Here is a 16,398-nt window from a genome sequence, read left to right on the forward strand (position 1 = left end):
ACAGGGCGGTTCATTTAAACAGCGTCACGCGCTGCCCACCTGTTTGCTCCACCACACCTGCACCCTCAGCTGCAATCAATCAATTACCGCAGTGAGTCTCGCCACCACCTCGCCTGTAGAGCAGCGGGCTACATGAGCTAAACAAAACCTGCAGACATGTTGACGTTGCTCCAGGACGGTGTTGTGGAGGATTTAAAGGTGTTTACAGATGTTGTCGCCTCCAAACAAACTCCGTTTGGCGGCTGTTTCAAACACGCACCTCATGTCGGAAGAGGAGCTTCTGTCATATTCACCTCCATGTGACCGACTCTGCTGAAGTAACTTCTTCTCACAGCTTCACTTCACAGAGGTAATTATGTGCTGATTTTGCTCTGAAACTGTTGTCAGTTGTGTGTGTGCTCTCACAGTGAAGCTCGTTTAGTTTGGTGGGTGTTTGACATTATAATGCTGTTGGTTATTATATATGCTATAAGGAGCCTAATCATGGTTGAACCTTTACGTCATAGCAGGTAAACACAGGTGAAATTAATAACATTAATTATGGTCCCGCTCTGTTTAGGGCAGGGGTCAGCAACCTTTACTATCAAGAGACATTTTAGGTATAAAAAACAAACAAAAAATCTGTCTGGAGCTGCAAATCATTTGAGCATGTGATGAAGGTAACACAGTTTATAGTCTAAGTATATAGTATATAAGTCTAATGCAGTGAGGGCCCAAGAGCAAATGTACTACGGAGTATAAGGGACACATTGAGGGGAAAAAACATCTGAGATTTAGAGAATAAAGTCATATTACGAGAAAAAGTCGTAATATTACGAAAATAAAGTCATAACTTTACGAGAAAATAAAGAAATAACACGTAAAATTACTACTTTATAATATTATGACTTTATTCTCATAATACTACGACTTTTTTTCTCTTAAACTTATGATTTTATCCTCATAATATTCCGTCTTTTTTCTCGTAAACCTATGACTTTATTTTTGTAATATTACGACTTTATTCTCGAAATCTCAGATTTATTTTTTTCCTCAATGTGGCCCTAATACTCCGTCACACTGTCGTACCATAGACCTACAACAATGATAAATTAAAATTAAAATGTAAACAAAAAACAGTTATTCATTTCCATTTTTAAAAATCCACAGGGAGCCACTAGAGAGGAGCTAAAGAGCCGCATGTGGCTCCGGAGCCGCAGGTTGACACCTGACCCCTAGTTTAGTGTGTCACAGTCATTCCAGCAAAGAAGAAACATGTCTCACTGTAAAGATACTAGTCCTGCTTTCAGAATTTTACACAAGTAAAGTACAGAAGTAGGCATCAAAGGCCCCCTCCCGAGTCTTATTAGGCTTTTATGTATATTAAAGGTCCCATATCATGCTCATTTTCAGGTTCATGTTTGTATTTTGTGTTTCTACTAGAACATGTTTACATGCTTTAATGTTCAAAAAAAAAACTATATTTTCCTCATACTGTCTGCCTGAATATGCTGGGATTTACCCTCTGTCTGAAACAGTAGGCTACTCTTAAACGGATAGCGATTTTCTTTTTTCTAAAAGTTTGTGGCACAACTTCACGTACTTCCAAGGTGAGGTCAAAACTCCAGCAACACTTGTAGTATAAAGAACAACTTTATTGTAAGAAGTTTTCGATGACCAATAATGTGGACAAACAAGGCAGAATAATAAAACGATCTTTTTTAATAGTGTGTTTGGCCGAAGCATGCAAACTGATTGAACTGTCTTCGGATGCCAGACTGAAATCCATTCAATTTCAAACAGGCTGCACTGAAACTGCTGTTACTGTTTGGGTCAACCAATCTTTTTCCCAACTCAGAAACACGTGAAATCCAAGAATTGATCCGTCCATCCTGAGAAGTGTGAAGCAGTTGTTCCAAGAGGCCTCAAAGGAAAACAAATCAGACTTCAAGGATTGCGGAAAACAAGTAAAGCAGCAAGTCTCGCTTAGTCCACAGAAGCTTAAGGTACGAAAAACCTTTTTTTGGCTCTTAGTGTCTAAATGACGGCTCCTGCATTAGAGGATATTGATTAATAATATGACCCTTAGAAAGTCCAGGTATCTAACAGGTTTATTTTACACAGTGATTTGCATAAGGAAGATGAAAAACAAAATGTGTTATGTTATGACAGACAAAACAAATAGATGTTGATGCCATCCTGGTCAACAGACCCCCAAATGGACGTAAATAGAGGTAAAATGTAAAAAAAACTCCCTATTATGCACATAATAAAATATTAAATCAGTCATCATCTCTGAAGCATGAATCTGAGCAAAAAAGAGCCACTTGAGGGCAGTGCAGACCCCATTTTTGACTAGAACCAAAACTGAAGATAAGAGAAGGCTACATTGATCTTTTTCCAATGACCCTTTTTAAATACTTTTGAAACGTAATTGCAAAACTAACCTTTTACCTTTAATACCAGTCTGCCAAGCAAAATAAGGCTGCATCACTACCACCTTAAGATAATGGTAAAATTTTTCAGTTTAGTATGTCTAAAAAAATTCATAGTTGATATATAGAACAAATTAAAAAAATTCATAGTATAGTATGTCGAAAAAATAAAAGTATAGTATGTCTAAAAAAATTCATTGTATATTATGTTGAAAAAAAAGTAATAGAATAGTTTGTGGAAAAAATAAAAAGATCATTGTACAGTATGTCGAAAAATAACAAGTCATAGTATAATATGTAAATCTTTTTTTAAAAATGATAGTATGGCATGGCGAAAAAACAAAAAATTCATAGTATAGTATCTCGAAAAAAGAAAGTCATAGTATAGTATGTCGAAAAAATAAAAAATCATAGTATAGTATGTAAAAAAAATTAGTCATAGTATGTCGAAATAAATTTACAAAAATCATAGTATGTCGAAAATAAAAGAAATCATAGTATGTCGAAAAAAAAATTATAGAATAGTTTGTGGAAAAAATAAAGATTAGTACAGTATGTCAAAAAAACAGGCTTAGTATAATATGTCGAAAAAATTAAAAAAAGTCGTATTGCATGTCGAAAAAAAGTCATATAGTATGTCAAAAAAATAAGTCAGTCTAGTATTTCGAAAAAAAAGGCACAGTATATGTCGAAAAGATAAAAAAAATCATAGTATAGTATGTCGAAAAAATTAGTCATATAGCATGTCAAAAAAAATTCATAGTATAGTATGTTGAAAAAAAGGGCTTAGTATAATATGTCGAAAAATTAAAGTCATAGCATGTCGAGAAAGTCATGGTATAGTATGTCAGTCTCAGAAACATGTCAGTGGAAATGGCTTTTATCTATTGACATCAAAACTCAAATGAATGTTTTGCAAATTTTCCATTTTAGCTTTAATTGAAGATGTCTAAAACCTAGTTGTTGAAATAATAAAACAAAAATAAACTATGTCAAACAGGGTGCATGTGTTCATTATGTTTAATTTTCAAATAACTGATGGCAAAATGAGAATATTTACAAGAGAAAATATGTATGATCTGTACAAAGAAATATACATGCAAAGATAAAAAACATAAAAACAAATAGCAAACATGTAATTCATGAAACAAACATGACAAAAAACACAAACAATGGAAAAAAAAAACCAATCCTAATTTGAGGTATCCAGTCCAAGTTTCCTTGTTTAATGGCCTGTGCACACCTTTTAAAATAAATAAAAGGTAACAGAGGACTGTGATCTCTGTTCCTGGTAGAATCAGTTTAAATGTGACACATCCTAACCCCAAATTGGATTAATGTGTAGTTAAGTGGTTATACCAAAGCTGTTGTGTATTTTAATTTCCAGGAAAGAAAACAAATCAAGAACCATTTAGTTGCCGTTTTATGGTAGTTTTTTTTATATATAAAGGGAATGGGAATTTATGGAAGCAATATTTTGGCAACAAATATCTGTACATAAAGTTAGAACACCATTTAGTAAATGATGTACAAAAATCTCCTATTCAACTCTTGAATAAAAATGAAACAGCAAAGCTCACTCTCTGTGAAGAATAAATCTCTTTGATCCCCTGCCTTTTTAAGAAAGGGCACGAGAGACTAAATAAACTAATCGTGTTCCTCCGACATAGTGTTTAACTAGTGTAAACAGTCATTCCACATGGTCATAGATTACCTAACTCAAGTGAAACATCGTAACAATAAAATGTTTTTTTATTAAGTACTATAAAGCTAGAGCAACTTTGGTGTACCAATACTACAGAGGCATACAGTACAAAAAGTGTTAAATAATTTTTGCTCAAAATGTAATGATTGTAGATTGTGACCTCTAACATGGCCTGGAAGTCATAATACTCAGAGATCAAATAAACACAAACTACCAGCAGTGCTTGCAGTACCAAGTACATGCTTTTCGCTAGATTTATTACAGATACAACAGATGTCTTCATAAATAGTTGCATAAAATGTTAAAGCCGCAACATTGCACATGATAATCAAACATAACATACAATGAGTGCATTTACAGTAATTTGTCTTCCTCAGCCTCCACATTCACTCCCATCTGATTGGCAATCACTGCTGCCACTGAAGCTCCGACAGTCTCATGTCCTGCCATCCAAAAGCAGGTGTCCACTGTGAATGTGAGGGGAAAGAAGGCAGTCTATATACAAGGTAAGGCTTAAACATCTCATATCCGCGCAACACAAGTTTTGTTCTAGGAAAAGCAAACGATGGATGTCTATAGTTTCTTCTCAGATTGGACAGTGCAGCATTGTTATTCGCGACATGGTCATCATGGTTTCTTAGATTAGGTACATTATATAAGCGCAGCCATCAAAAAGCTCTGATCGGACGTATAAATGTCTCAATAAAGTCAAGTCCTCAGTCACTGTCTCCCGGTGTTTACAGAGTCCAAAGTAGCACAGCAACTTTCAACTGATGAGCATTTTCTACAAGTATTTATTTTTCTTCTTGGAAACGTAGAGACCGTACTTTTCCTTTTGTATACATTGTTTCTATAAGAAAGGGCTGCTTCTCAAATGTCTTTGAGTTACAGCTTTAGTGTAAAAGAGCAAAAACACACGTCCGTGTCCCTCGAGCAACAAGAGGGAGGGCAGTTTGCTCTCAGCGCCATCACTAGCTTTGTTGGCATCACTTTCTCCTGAAAGCTCTGCGTCTGTGCAGTGGTGTCAAGGCTCGATCAATTGGCTCTTCTGATCAGCTTTAACTCTTGCAAAGGAAAATAAATTACTTCATAATTGTTTTGTTTTTTTGGGATTTTTTTTTTTTTTTTTTTTACTTAACTACAAAATCTGTTTTGAGTTGAAACCAGCAAGCAGCAGTAGACAAGGGCATCCATTAATTTACGTGATTGGTGAGAACTCTGTTCTCTAGGGCTCTGATTGACCTCAATGGGTCTCAGTTTAATTGGTGAAAGGACTACAGGTAAATCAACATTCTGTGAAAGAGGATAAGATCAGCATTCATTATTTCTCCTTCCTTTTACATCTAGACCATCAAGATGCTCAATTCCAGAGGAACCTGCAGCCCCTACAGTACAGTAGGGATTGAGGGTTGGTTTGGACTGTATCCGTTCCTTTAATCTCGGGGCTGAAGGCGACTTTGGATGAAGCTCCTGACTCCTCCGATGGCCCGGGCGTCAGTCTGATGTTTCCTCCGGTCTATGAAGGAGATGATGCGGGAGGTGTCCAGGCAACACTCTGTTCTTGCCCGGCCGTCAGCCAGACCAGCCTGTAGCCACGGCTCCTGGAGGCAGAGCCCGGCTGGAGGCCTCCGGCCTGGGTCGGTCCTCAGGAGCAGGCAGATGAAGTCCCGGGCCGTCTGGCTGACACCCTGGAAGTAATCCCTGGGAAAGCTGAAGTCTAGCCGGCAGATGTTCAGGCAAGTCTCCTCTGCGCTCTCATCGAGGAAGGGGGAGGCGCCGCTCAGCAGCACGTAGGTCACCACGCCCAGGCTCCACAGGTCAGAGGTCAGCGACACTGGCTCTCCAAGGACCAACTCTGGTGAGGCAAACTCGGGGCTGCCCAGCAGAGGGTGGACGTAGTGGGCACTGTTGAGCTGGACAGCATCACCAAAGTCTGTGAGTTTGACCGTTGGTTGGCCGCTGGAGCTGTGGGCCACCAGCAGGTTCTCAGGCTGGGAAAGGAGATTACAGTGTCACCATCAGTCATGTTTACTTGATTCTTATTTATTACTACAGTCCAACATTAACTTTTCCACATGTATTTGTTGTTGTAGGTGAAACATCATGCAAAGACATTTCAGTGTTAAAAGGAAAAAGAGGATCTAACAGCGAGTTTCCATTTAAGGCTGGAAATAGACTACGTGAACTTTGACCACCATGATGACCAACTCAAGATCAGGTAAGTGCTATAGATGTTTTACAAAGGACAAATGTCTTGAAACATGACCTTTAGCTTCAGATCAGTAAAACACTCACAATTATTTCACACATTGTGTAGTATGTCATAAAAAAGTCAGTGTGTCATTAAAATTGAAAAAAAGTCAAAGAAAGTTCATATTATAGTATGCCCAAAAAAGTCATAGTATAGCATGTCGAAAAAACTTAAAAAGTCATAGTATAGTGTGTCGAAATTTTTTTTAAACTTATAGTATAGTATGTCAGAAAAATTAATAAATCCATAGTATAGTATGTCGAACAAAATTAAGTCATAGTATAGTGTGTCGAAAGAAATTCGTAGTATATAGTTTGTCGAAAAACTTTAAAAAACTAACAACTCAAAAACGTATAGTATAATATGTCGAAAAAATAAAAAGTCATAGTAGTATGTCGGAAGAATTAATAAATCATACTATAGAATGATAAGTCATAGTATAGCATGTCTAAAAAAAGAAAAGAAAATGAATAGTACAGTATGCTGAAAAAGTCGTAGTATAATATGTTGAAAAAAGTCTCAAAAAGGTCCAGTATAGTATTTCGGTAAAAGTCATAGTATAGTATTTTGGAAAAATTCCAAAAGTCACAGTATATGGTACTTAAACTCTGTACACTGTTCAACAATATAGTATGTGCTCATGTGCTGCTATATGTAATATTAAGCACAGTAATAAAAATATTAAAGTGAAACTACTTACTTTCACGTCCAAATGCACTATCCTGCAGTTATGCAGGTACTGTAAAGCTTCTAAAACGTCCCTTAGGTAGCAGGCCACTTTCTCCTCCGTCAGATTCCCCCAGCTAACAATGTAGTCTAGCAGACGACCTTGGTCAGCCCTGAAACACACAGACGGAAGATGTGCAAGGTTTATCACATGGAGTTTAATTCCAAAACTCCATATCATTTTTATGTCATTTTTGTTTTGTATCTGTACTCACATCTCCAGGACAAGGGCGTAGCTGCTGGGGGTTTCGTACGTGTCAATCAGGCTGACTATGTGGGGGTGTTGGAGCCTCTGGAGCAGATTGAGTTCCTGAGTCACCCGATCCCTCCTCATCAGCTTCTTGTTCACCTGTTTGACCGCCACCAGACGTTTGGTGCCCCGCTGGTCACAACGCTTGACAACAGAGAAACGACCCCTGGTGAGAAGAGAGAGGATGGACATTCAGCGGTCAGTCAGTTTACTTCAGGTTACTCCCCGTAAACAACCTGTGTAGTATGTTTTAGGCATTTAACAAGTCAAATAAATTCATATCGGAAAGAAAACCCTGAATGTCAAATGTTCAATTAAATGGTGAGTCTATTACCTGCCCAGTTCAACCACCTCAGTGTAGTGAGACTCAAAGTTGTCCTTCCAGCTCACTCTGATCCCATCAGTGGACACCGCTGAGACACACAAGAGACAATAAATTCATGTCCACACTTGAAACCAGCATCGTCAACTGAGCTCTGTGGAGGGATCGATACTGTATTCTTTGTTTGTTCTTACCTAACACTCTGAGGCTAGCTGATGACGTTACGCTGCCCAGCTCGTTCGTGGCAACACAAGTGTAAACGCCATCATCCTCAGAGGCTACGCCGATTATCCGCAGTGTTGCTTCACCCGTATCACTGAAAACATTTTAATTTACATTTGATTTCAACTTCTTCACTATTGAGTGTCGATTTTCTGATGGGAGCTTCAGCAACATTTCTTACCTGATACGAAAATACACTTGTGCAGTGACTTGTGTTTTCTTACCTGTAGGCGCTGCTGAAGTGTCCATTGTTGGCGAGGTTGCTCTGGTTGGGTCCCTTCCAGGTGACAGCGGCCCGGGGTCGACCACAGACCTTACACCTGAGGGTGACGCTCTCTCCGTTGTCACACGTCACATCACTCAGAGGTATAAGGAACTCTGGGGGAACTGAAAGAGATTTAAATAAAAAAAGAAGTCAAATGCTGAGATGATCTTCAAAATTCAACTGTTAAAGGCCCCGATCAGACAGAGCACATTTTATCTGCCTGGGGTGGCTTTTTGTAATTGTAATTACAATTCCACAAAGTAACACTTACCATCATAGATGTAGTTTGGATTTAGAAGCTGAAAAGCAACAACAAAGCATGTCAGTGTGAGAAATGAGCTGTGACTTAATAGCAGCACTAGAGTCTCCTCAGATGTACTGATGAACTCACCTTTACAGAAACTTTATTGGCCAGGCCTTCTCTGGACTTCCTGTAACCGTTTTCCAGCTTGGTGTCTTTCTTTGCCTCCTTCTCCTTCTTCTCAGACTTTTTGCGAATGCGCAGGGTCGTGTGCCAGGATGAAGACTTCCTACTGGGACAAAGAAATGGATCGAGTCAAATCAACTGTTTAAATGAGCAAGTAGGTGACAGCGTGGGTTTTAGATCGATGCCTTGATAAGACTGCCAACACTTATAAAACACTGACTTGCATCATATTGGTTTGCCTTATTTTAAAAAACAGTTCAGACCATACCACATTTTTACCTAATAATTCCAAACAACCCATCTGAACAGAACGGTAAAAATAACGTATCCGTATATCATTTTTCAGAGTTCTTACTTCATGGATCCTTCGGGGCAATCGGGGACGATGGCAGAGGTGTGTCCCAGCACAAATCCGGGGATCCAGCCCTCGGCGGCGGGGCCCTGCTCTGTAGCCGCCCTGAACACCAGAAACATGTTTTGCTGGTTGCTGGCCAAGATCTGGACCACCTCGCCCTGACTGACGCTGATCTCATCCTCCTTCACGGCCATGTAGTCCTGGGTCACCAACATGGTGGATACGCTACTGCTGCTGCTACTTTCACTCTGCACCACAGGGACGAAACACCAACATGTGGACAGTTACAAACTTGTAATAAAATGGTAAATATTAAATCACGATTTCACGTTGGCCAGAATTCATCTTTTCTATTCAAGTTGACTCATTCAGACTGAACTGAAGGTGCCACTAAAAAAATCTAAACCTAACACTTTTGGTAAAGAGAAGTGAAAGAACAGCAAAAGGACAAATATTGGAAACAGAGGTTTGATTAGTGTCCACTTGAGGAAGTCTTCGGAAAGCATTAGAGTGAAGTGCAAGAAAGTCTAAAAACAGCGATTCATTATTTTCTTCCTGGGAAACAACAAAGAACCGAGTGAAGAAAGGCAGGAATAAGATGAAGATTTCCATTTCAGTCGTCTTTGCTCTGCAGCGCCAGGCAAAGACGAGAGGAGGAGCGTTAGGTTGAATGAGAGGATCTCTGTTGAGTACGTTTGTAGGTAAACCACAAACGTCGGAGGTTAGTTGCAGGAAAAGTACATTTCAGTGACACACCATGAAGACAGCAAGAGGTGAAGGACGGCCAAGAGGAAGTCAGGTGTTAGTATAAGCTTTGTTAGAGTTAAGAAATCGAGAGACAGCCTCGAAGGGGAATCACTGAAGAGCTGATTGAGGTCCACTAGAGAAAACATGTCGACAGTTGCTAGAGATTGTCTTCAGAGAAAAACTAGAGAGGATGATGTTGAAGAGCAGTGAAGGTTGTCAGAGATGCGTAGTAGGGGACAGATTAGTAGCACTGGCTGCAGCAGGACAGGAGACAAACAGGACAGGACAGACCAGGCCTCCCTCTGCCTGGGTGTTAGTCGGTGCAGCACTGAGCAGCAGGTAGTAGTCTTACCCCGTTGCTTTGGGTGGACTGGATGGACTGCTCACTGGCCGATGAGCACGTACTCATGCGGTCGGCTTCCTTGCTGTGCGTGGAGTGTCTGTGGGTTTGGCTCCCAGATCCAGAGCCGGTCTGGATCTGGTTCGAGTTCTGACGGACCGGAGTCTCTCCCGCCTCCGCCGGGAAGGTGAACGAGCCAGGCCGGCTGGCCGGAGAGCCCGGCATGGAGCTCCAGAATCCAGATCCGGACTTCTGGCCCGGGCTGGGCGGGGGAGGAGGGAGGACGTCCTTGCCGAAGGCAGGAGTGGCCAGGGGGGGCGCCATAGGGGACACGGCTCCTGGCCGCGGTTTCGAAGTGGGTGTAGAGGGCAGGGGCCCAACTGTGGCGCGGGGAATAGGGGCTACGGCACTGGCAGGAGTGGGGGTCTGTGCTTGGTCCTCTGGGGTCTGGATGGGGCGCTTGCCCTGCGGGCTACCCCCTGGAGGGAGTAGGGGAGGGGGGACAGGACAAGGGGACGAACCTGGATCATAAGTGAGCAAAACTCACACCTCAGTCAAATCGTTAATTTCGCCATACAATAAAAATGTTACAAATACAGACGTTTCATACCTGACATCTTGTTTGGGCCGTCGGGGTCGGCCCCGGGGTGGTGACGTAAGGGCTGGGGCAGGCGGGAGGGCTGGGGGATCCTGGAGGGTCGACGAGAGCCACCCTGGGGCCCTAAAGAGACGGCGCTACCCTGGGGGCTTCCACCTCCGACTCCAGCGGCCGCACTACTTCCTCCACTCGGAGCTCCCGTGCTGGGCACACATGACCCACCACTCGCCCCTACATGGTTCCTCTGATACTCTACTGGTGAGGTCAGAGCTGTGATGAGGTATGAAGGAAACAAGGGGGGCCATATAGCACAAACACTTCCTTCTACAAAACTTGTCCTTAGAGTGTGAGTGTGTGTGTGCGTGTGCGTGTGCGTGTGTCAGCCTACCATTGAGGAAGTTGCGTTGGCTCTCGAGTATCTGGCTGATCTGAAGGGTCCAGACCTCACGCACCCCTGGGTGGGAGGAGTGAAGCACGAAGGACTCCAGGGTGCCGTTGGACGACCGAGACGTGAGGATGAACTTACAGGGATCGCTTTCCATATTCTCCTCTATACCCAAACAGCTTACCTAGAAAGAAAGGGAGATGTATCGTTGTATATATCCCAATCAGTTTGAAGTCAATAATGAGCTTTAACTATAGTGGTAATAATAATACATATTAGGGCTTTCAATCAATTAAAAATTGAGTGTTTTGAGCATTATTTATTTTTCTGCGACAAGCTAGTATGACATGGTTGGTACCAATGGATTCCTTAGGTTTTTCTAGTTACATATGATGCCAATATCTTCACTCTAGTTTTAAAATGGAGTCCGCTACAACCTCCGAAAGATCGATTGCACTAATGCGTTAAAGAAATGAGTTGCGTTAAAACAAATTTGCATCAACTTTGACAGCCCCAATAAATATATAGATATTTTATTTTATCATTTCTTGAACTTGCATTTTCCTTTGCAAGTACACTCTCTTTCCTCAATTGACTTATTCTTCCATATATACATTTTAGACATAAAAGTGGACTGGCTACAAAAAGGTGTGATAAATCAGATGGCTTCTTCAAAATAAAAGCTCCCAGAAACAACAATGGAGATTATATCCATGTTGCATAACGTGACAATCTTTTTCTCAAAAAGAAAATGTGTCTGACTTTGAAGTTACCCAACCAAACAAGTTTATAAAACTCTGAGCAGTATATCTATATATATAGTTACTCCACCAGAGGGAGCTACAAGCCCTTAAACTGACAGGCTTTGCACATCCTGTATCCTTAATTCCACTGGCCTTCACTGATAACGTAGTAGCGCACATCCATGCCCCTCATATCCAGTATGTCTGTTACCTTGATGCTGTTCTTGTAGAGGAAGCCTGGCAAGGAGAAACCTTTCTTCTTATCGAGGGGCTCGCTAAAGATGAGCACCTGCTCAAAGAGGAAGACTCTCCTCTCCTTCATCCGGCCGACCACACCGTCCTCCGGGTCGGACACCATGAACGTGTCCTGCAGCAAGAGGCGGCCCTGAGCCACGATCTTCCCCTGGAGAGGGAGATGGACAAGATGAGATTGGGAAGATCAAGTACAGGAAGGAAGAGAGACAGTTGAAGAAAATTGAAATGAAAGTTTTTGTTAATAAGGCAACATGCCGTGACGAATGTGTTGTTGACAAGTGTAGCATTGCTTTCATTCATAATTAAATGTGATTTCTTACATCGAATCCCTGAAGCCTGCCGACATTCATCATGTCATTACACCTTTTTGGCACAATGCACATGACCTCCACTGCTTTCTGTAAGAGTCATAAGGGACCAAAAGGTTGATGGGAGAACATGCAGAACATATATGGCTTGATTTTAAGTGATTAAAAAGCGTCTCATTATCTCATTATCTTACCTCCAGCTCCATAGACTCCAGCCCAGCCTTTTTAGAGTGTTTCAGGAAATCCTAAAACAGAAAAAATAAACTTTTTGTCAGAAAATATAATCAACAATTTACCATTTTAAATATCAGTTTAAATTCTTAGTAACAAAGATGTACATTTATAGACAGCGGATGACCGTGACACACTGTAATAGCCCAGGCTTTTATCTGTTTCAGTCACTGAACTCTATATATTTGGGACAGGCGTCTATATGGGATTTCTTTTGCACAAAACTCTTGCTCAGCAAAGATGGGAAATACTATCAAATTGTTTATTTAAACCAGTATGAAAATGTTGATATTCCCAACAGCCGAATCTTTCTCCTCTGTCATTATGCCTTTGCATTTCCTGCATTATGTTACCCACTTGCTAGTTTGCTAAATTGTTAGCCTCTGTGGCTTCTAGACGCCGACAGTAACGTTAATATTGCCGTTGCTTAGCAGCGATGTTCTCACGACTTGACCCTTTGAACGCCAAGCATATCGTGTACACGACTTCCCACGTTGTAAACACAAGGTCACGAGTTTCATTTGAAGGCACCAATCGTTTTCTGTAAAATCAACGGAACGATTGAATTGTGGAGAATCTAACCGAGCTAATGATGTGTAGCGTGTCCATATTGACAAATGTTACCTGGTGAGTAAAAGGGACTCGGTGTCTAATTGAAGTTTTACGGTATAGGGATGCCAGTTAACTAGATAAAGGGGAATAAAGAATCAGCAGCTGAAGCTCTGGCGCCCTCTGCTGTATTGTAACAGACCAACCTTGAGCAGCAGCTGGTACTTCATGATCCTCTGGACCGGCTTGATGAGCAGGTCTGTGATCTGCAGCCGATGTCCCAGCCGCTGCTTCATGTCCTACAGAGCCAAAGGTCAGAGGTTAGATGAGAGGCTGATGGCTGCATGCAGGTTTTTGCAGCATCTGATGTGTCTCAGAGGGTCAAATCTTTAAAAATGATGGGCTCATACCTCGAAGTAGGTGTCGATGTACTCTGAGACGATGTGCTCCGACTTGGGCTTGTTTTGACAGTACACTACATACATGTTTAGTCTGCGTTCCTGGATACAGAAAGCACACACACAATTACAACACGATCGAATGTATACGAGCCTAAAGCAGGAGTTGGAATTTCACTTGTGGACGAACCTGCTTGAGAAAGAGCGGTCCCAGTCTGTCAGGGTCCTCCAGACATTTCTCCAACTCCCCGAGATAGAAACTAAACAAGACAAAACAGGAGAGCAGGAGGTAAGCTACTGTCCTAGTGAGTCAGAACACACACTCCCCTTATGTGTGCGTCACGTACTCTCTGTGCCAGTCGTAGATCTGGTGGATGTTGCCAAACACGATTTTGTCTTTTCCCTTCATATCATCGGGGACACCTTCCTCCTTCATCCTGCTCATGTAGCCCTAATGATGGAGACAAACAAACAAACGCATATTTACAACAGCGAGTCTGTAAAGTTCAGCAAATTAATTCTAATACATTCAGTGACATTTTAAAATGCTACTCATAACAACCCTCCCGATTTCCCCGGGAGATTCACACTTTTCATTGCACTCTCCCGGTTTCCTCCCGGGGTCACAATTCTACCATTTTTCTCTCAATTTTCACACCTTTTTTTCCCTTTTACTGTACGGCGTGTATAAGCCCTACTATTTCCACTCGGACGACAATAGAGCTACACCAAAATGTCGTTTCCCGGCAAAAGAGAGCTGCTCGTGACCATAGATATATATCACACACACAACAACGACACAACGCGGTTTGAGCCGTGCTCGAAGCACATCACAGCGCGCAGCGCCCAAAGTAGGGCTTTGCTCGACGCAGCGAAAAGCCGTCGTGGCACAGCGAAAGCCATTGGAAATGATGCGTTTCAGAGCGCAGAGGTGCCGTTGTCGCGTTGTGTCCGAAAGACCTTCAGTGAGAGACGGAGAGCGAAATGGTGAGTACTAAGAGAAAGAAATACTCGAGCAGGGGCAAAAAATAATAACAACTGATGAATATCCCCGGCTTTAGTTTTAAAATCCTTCCTATTTATAAAGTCTCAAGGTTGGCAAGTATGCAAAAAGGTAACAAAGATGCGAACACCCTGGGGCGGTCCTGGAGCATACCCCCCTGGAATATATATATATATATATTTTTTTTAATCGTGCAATTTTGTTTTATTCTGGTCATGAATTTTATCTTTGGCAAAGGCATCAATTTTTGCATGAAAAGTATAAAATAAAACATTTTTCCTTGTATGCTACTAGTGTTGGAGTCACATTTCTTCCCTTACTGAACAAAAATGTGTTGCTATTTAACCATCCAACTATATTTTAGAATAAAAAATAACACAAATATCTGTACTAATTATCTTTAAGCCGACCAGAATCTACATCAGTCAAAAGAAAAAAAGTTATAATTACATCATCTCTTATTTCGACTGCACACTGTCAATCTTTACTAATACGCCAGTAGTTTAAGTGTCAAAGACAGACAATCCTCCTGCTGGGGATTGAGGCAGCATTCTGCCCCACTGGTAACTTTGGTCAACTATTTTCATTATAAAAAATAAGGAACATTTCCAACAATTTTGTGTTACACTGTATGTACGAACACTGAACAAACACTTTCCCAAAAAGCAGGTCACTCACAATAGGTTATAAAAAAGCATCTATAATGCTTTGAAATGGAAAATACTAAATAATTTGAATAATAAAAATAAAACTTGTGCATTAGGAGGCGTACTTTAATTAATTCCACATTGGCTGTATGCCAATCTAAATGCCAATTACTTTTCTAATTGTTTTATCCCATTCTTGTTTTCAGCAGCCGATAAAGCATCAACTCACCTCCACCACCAGGCCGAGGTCTCTGACATAATCTCTCTCCGTCTCCACCAGCTCCAGCAGGATGTAACTACAGCAAAAGAAAACAAAACATTTGACACCAAAATTCAAGAGGATGAGCAATAACACCTCAGTGTATGAGTTTGTGATATAGATTAGATGAGGGAAGCGGACGTACTGTCTTTTCTTGAGCACGCTGTTCCGGCGCTCGTCCATCTCTTCGATGGGGGAGGAGGAGGAGAGGAGGGAGTTGTCGGAGGGGTTGAAGGAGGGAGAGCTGCTGTCTCCTTGTTCTACCGACAGAGAGCTGGGTCTGTCCTCCAAAGCCTAAACCACAGAGAAAACACAAGATGAACTGAAGTGTGTGAAACAGAGCGGCACATTACGAATGAAATTAATCAAACTAATTCATGTAAAGTGGCGTTATGTATGTTGTATTCAGCATCTTCAGGTAGTCAGCTGATGCAAAATTCCACAATAACCTTTCAGCATATTGTTACTGCGAGCGCTTCATACAGTAACCTGTACGAGTACTAGTCGTTCATTTCATTTACATCATCCCGACTGTGATCCTAATGCCATTATATAGCGGCAATTCTATAAGGCCTGTAAAGCCCTTTGAGATGACATACTGGCAAACGGCGCTTTGTTTCATGTACGTATCGTAACAACGGCTTGTACATCCGCTGTCCTCGGCCTTCCGGTTTCCCTTTTTGAATGACGAATACAGACGGACTGCTGGTGTTGAGATATTTCCTCTCACAGGCACAGAACATACGTGCTAACTGGCCGTCGGCTGTAGTCTTTGCCGTGTGTTTAAATGTAACTTGTCGGCCAAGGCAGACTTCGATGTCGGCCTTTTAAGGTGTTCTTGTTTTCCTCTATTATCCTACCATCTTGCTTTTGACCAGCTCTTCGATGGCGCTCACCAACTCAGCGGCACTGGGCGTCTCTGAACTGGACGGACGGACCGACAAACGAGAAGAGGTCTGGTTGAAAATAGAGAGATGAGAGTACGAGAGGGGGGGAAA

General features: G+C 41.5%; 1 protein-coding gene and 2 long non-coding RNA genes across 9 annotated transcripts in view; 2 read left to right on the top strand and 1 right to left on the bottom strand.

Annotated features, from left to right (window-relative positions):
- Positions 1 to 5: 5 nt before the first annotated feature.
- Positions 6 to 4,703, top strand: LOC141755013 (uncharacterized). Its single transcript, XR_012590756.1, has 3 exons — positions 6 to 349; positions 1,838 to 1,985; positions 4,497 to 4,703. It is a non-coding gene; the product is annotated as an uncharacterized LOC141755013 (long non-coding RNA).
- A 509-nt stretch (positions 4,704 to 5,212) lies between these two features.
- The window catches only part of LOC141754999 (triple functional domain protein), a 104,873-nt gene continuing 93,687 nt past the window's right edge, over positions 5,213 to 16,398 (bottom strand). For 4 of the 6 annotated variants that reach the window (XM_074614533.1, XM_074614530.1, XM_074614534.1 and 1 more), the window contains 22 exons: positions 16,261 to 16,356; positions 15,546 to 15,694; positions 15,371 to 15,437; positions 13,839 to 13,942; positions 13,682 to 13,751; positions 13,504 to 13,593; positions 13,300 to 13,392; positions 12,508 to 12,558; positions 12,326 to 12,403; positions 11,962 to 12,153; positions 11,011 to 11,191; positions 10,635 to 10,892; positions 10,037 to 10,545; positions 8,938 to 9,185; positions 8,547 to 8,688; positions 8,427 to 8,454; positions 8,115 to 8,277; positions 7,863 to 7,984; positions 7,681 to 7,759; positions 7,312 to 7,512; positions 7,071 to 7,209; positions 5,213 to 6,110 (listed from right to left, as the gene is read on the bottom strand). In XM_074614533.1, the coding sequence (XP_074470634.1) occupies positions 5,553 to 6,110; positions 7,071 to 7,209; positions 7,312 to 7,512; positions 7,681 to 7,759; positions 7,863 to 7,984; positions 8,115 to 8,277; positions 8,427 to 8,454; positions 8,547 to 8,688; positions 8,938 to 9,185; positions 10,037 to 10,545; positions 10,635 to 10,892; positions 11,011 to 11,191; positions 11,962 to 12,153; positions 12,326 to 12,403; positions 12,508 to 12,558; positions 13,300 to 13,392; positions 13,504 to 13,593; positions 13,682 to 13,751; positions 13,839 to 13,942; positions 15,371 to 15,437; positions 15,546 to 15,694; positions 16,261 to 16,356 (3,618 nt within the window). In that variant the 3' untranslated portion in view covers positions 5,213 to 5,552. The remainder of the gene's footprint in view (positions 6,111 to 7,070; positions 7,210 to 7,311; positions 7,513 to 7,680; positions 7,760 to 7,862; positions 7,985 to 8,114; positions 8,278 to 8,426; positions 8,455 to 8,546; positions 8,689 to 8,937; positions 9,186 to 10,036; positions 10,546 to 10,634; positions 10,893 to 11,010; positions 11,192 to 11,961; positions 12,154 to 12,325; positions 12,404 to 12,507; positions 12,559 to 13,299; positions 13,393 to 13,503; positions 13,594 to 13,681; positions 13,752 to 13,838; positions 13,943 to 15,370; positions 15,438 to 15,545; positions 15,695 to 16,260; positions 16,357 to 16,398) is intronic. The other 2 variants (XM_074614536.1, XM_074614531.1) reach the window with 1 other exon arrangement.
- On the top strand, positions 5,920 to 9,068 carry LOC141755010 (uncharacterized). Of its 2 annotated transcripts, none has more exons than XR_012590753.1 (6): positions 5,920 to 6,054; positions 6,213 to 6,337; positions 7,320 to 7,544; positions 8,121 to 8,256; positions 8,642 to 8,736; positions 8,929 to 9,068. It is a non-coding gene; the product is annotated as an uncharacterized LOC141755010 (long non-coding RNA). The 2 variants fall into 2 exon arrangements; XR_012590752.1 differs by having other exon boundaries at positions 7,320 to 7,515.

The sequence above is a fragment of the Sebastes fasciatus genome, chromosome 17 (genome assembly GCF_043250625.1).
Source record: "Sebastes fasciatus isolate fSebFas1 chromosome 17, fSebFas1.pri, whole genome shotgun sequence".
NCBI classification, from domain to species: domain Eukaryota; kingdom Metazoa; phylum Chordata; class Actinopteri; order Perciformes; family Sebastidae; genus Sebastes; species Sebastes fasciatus.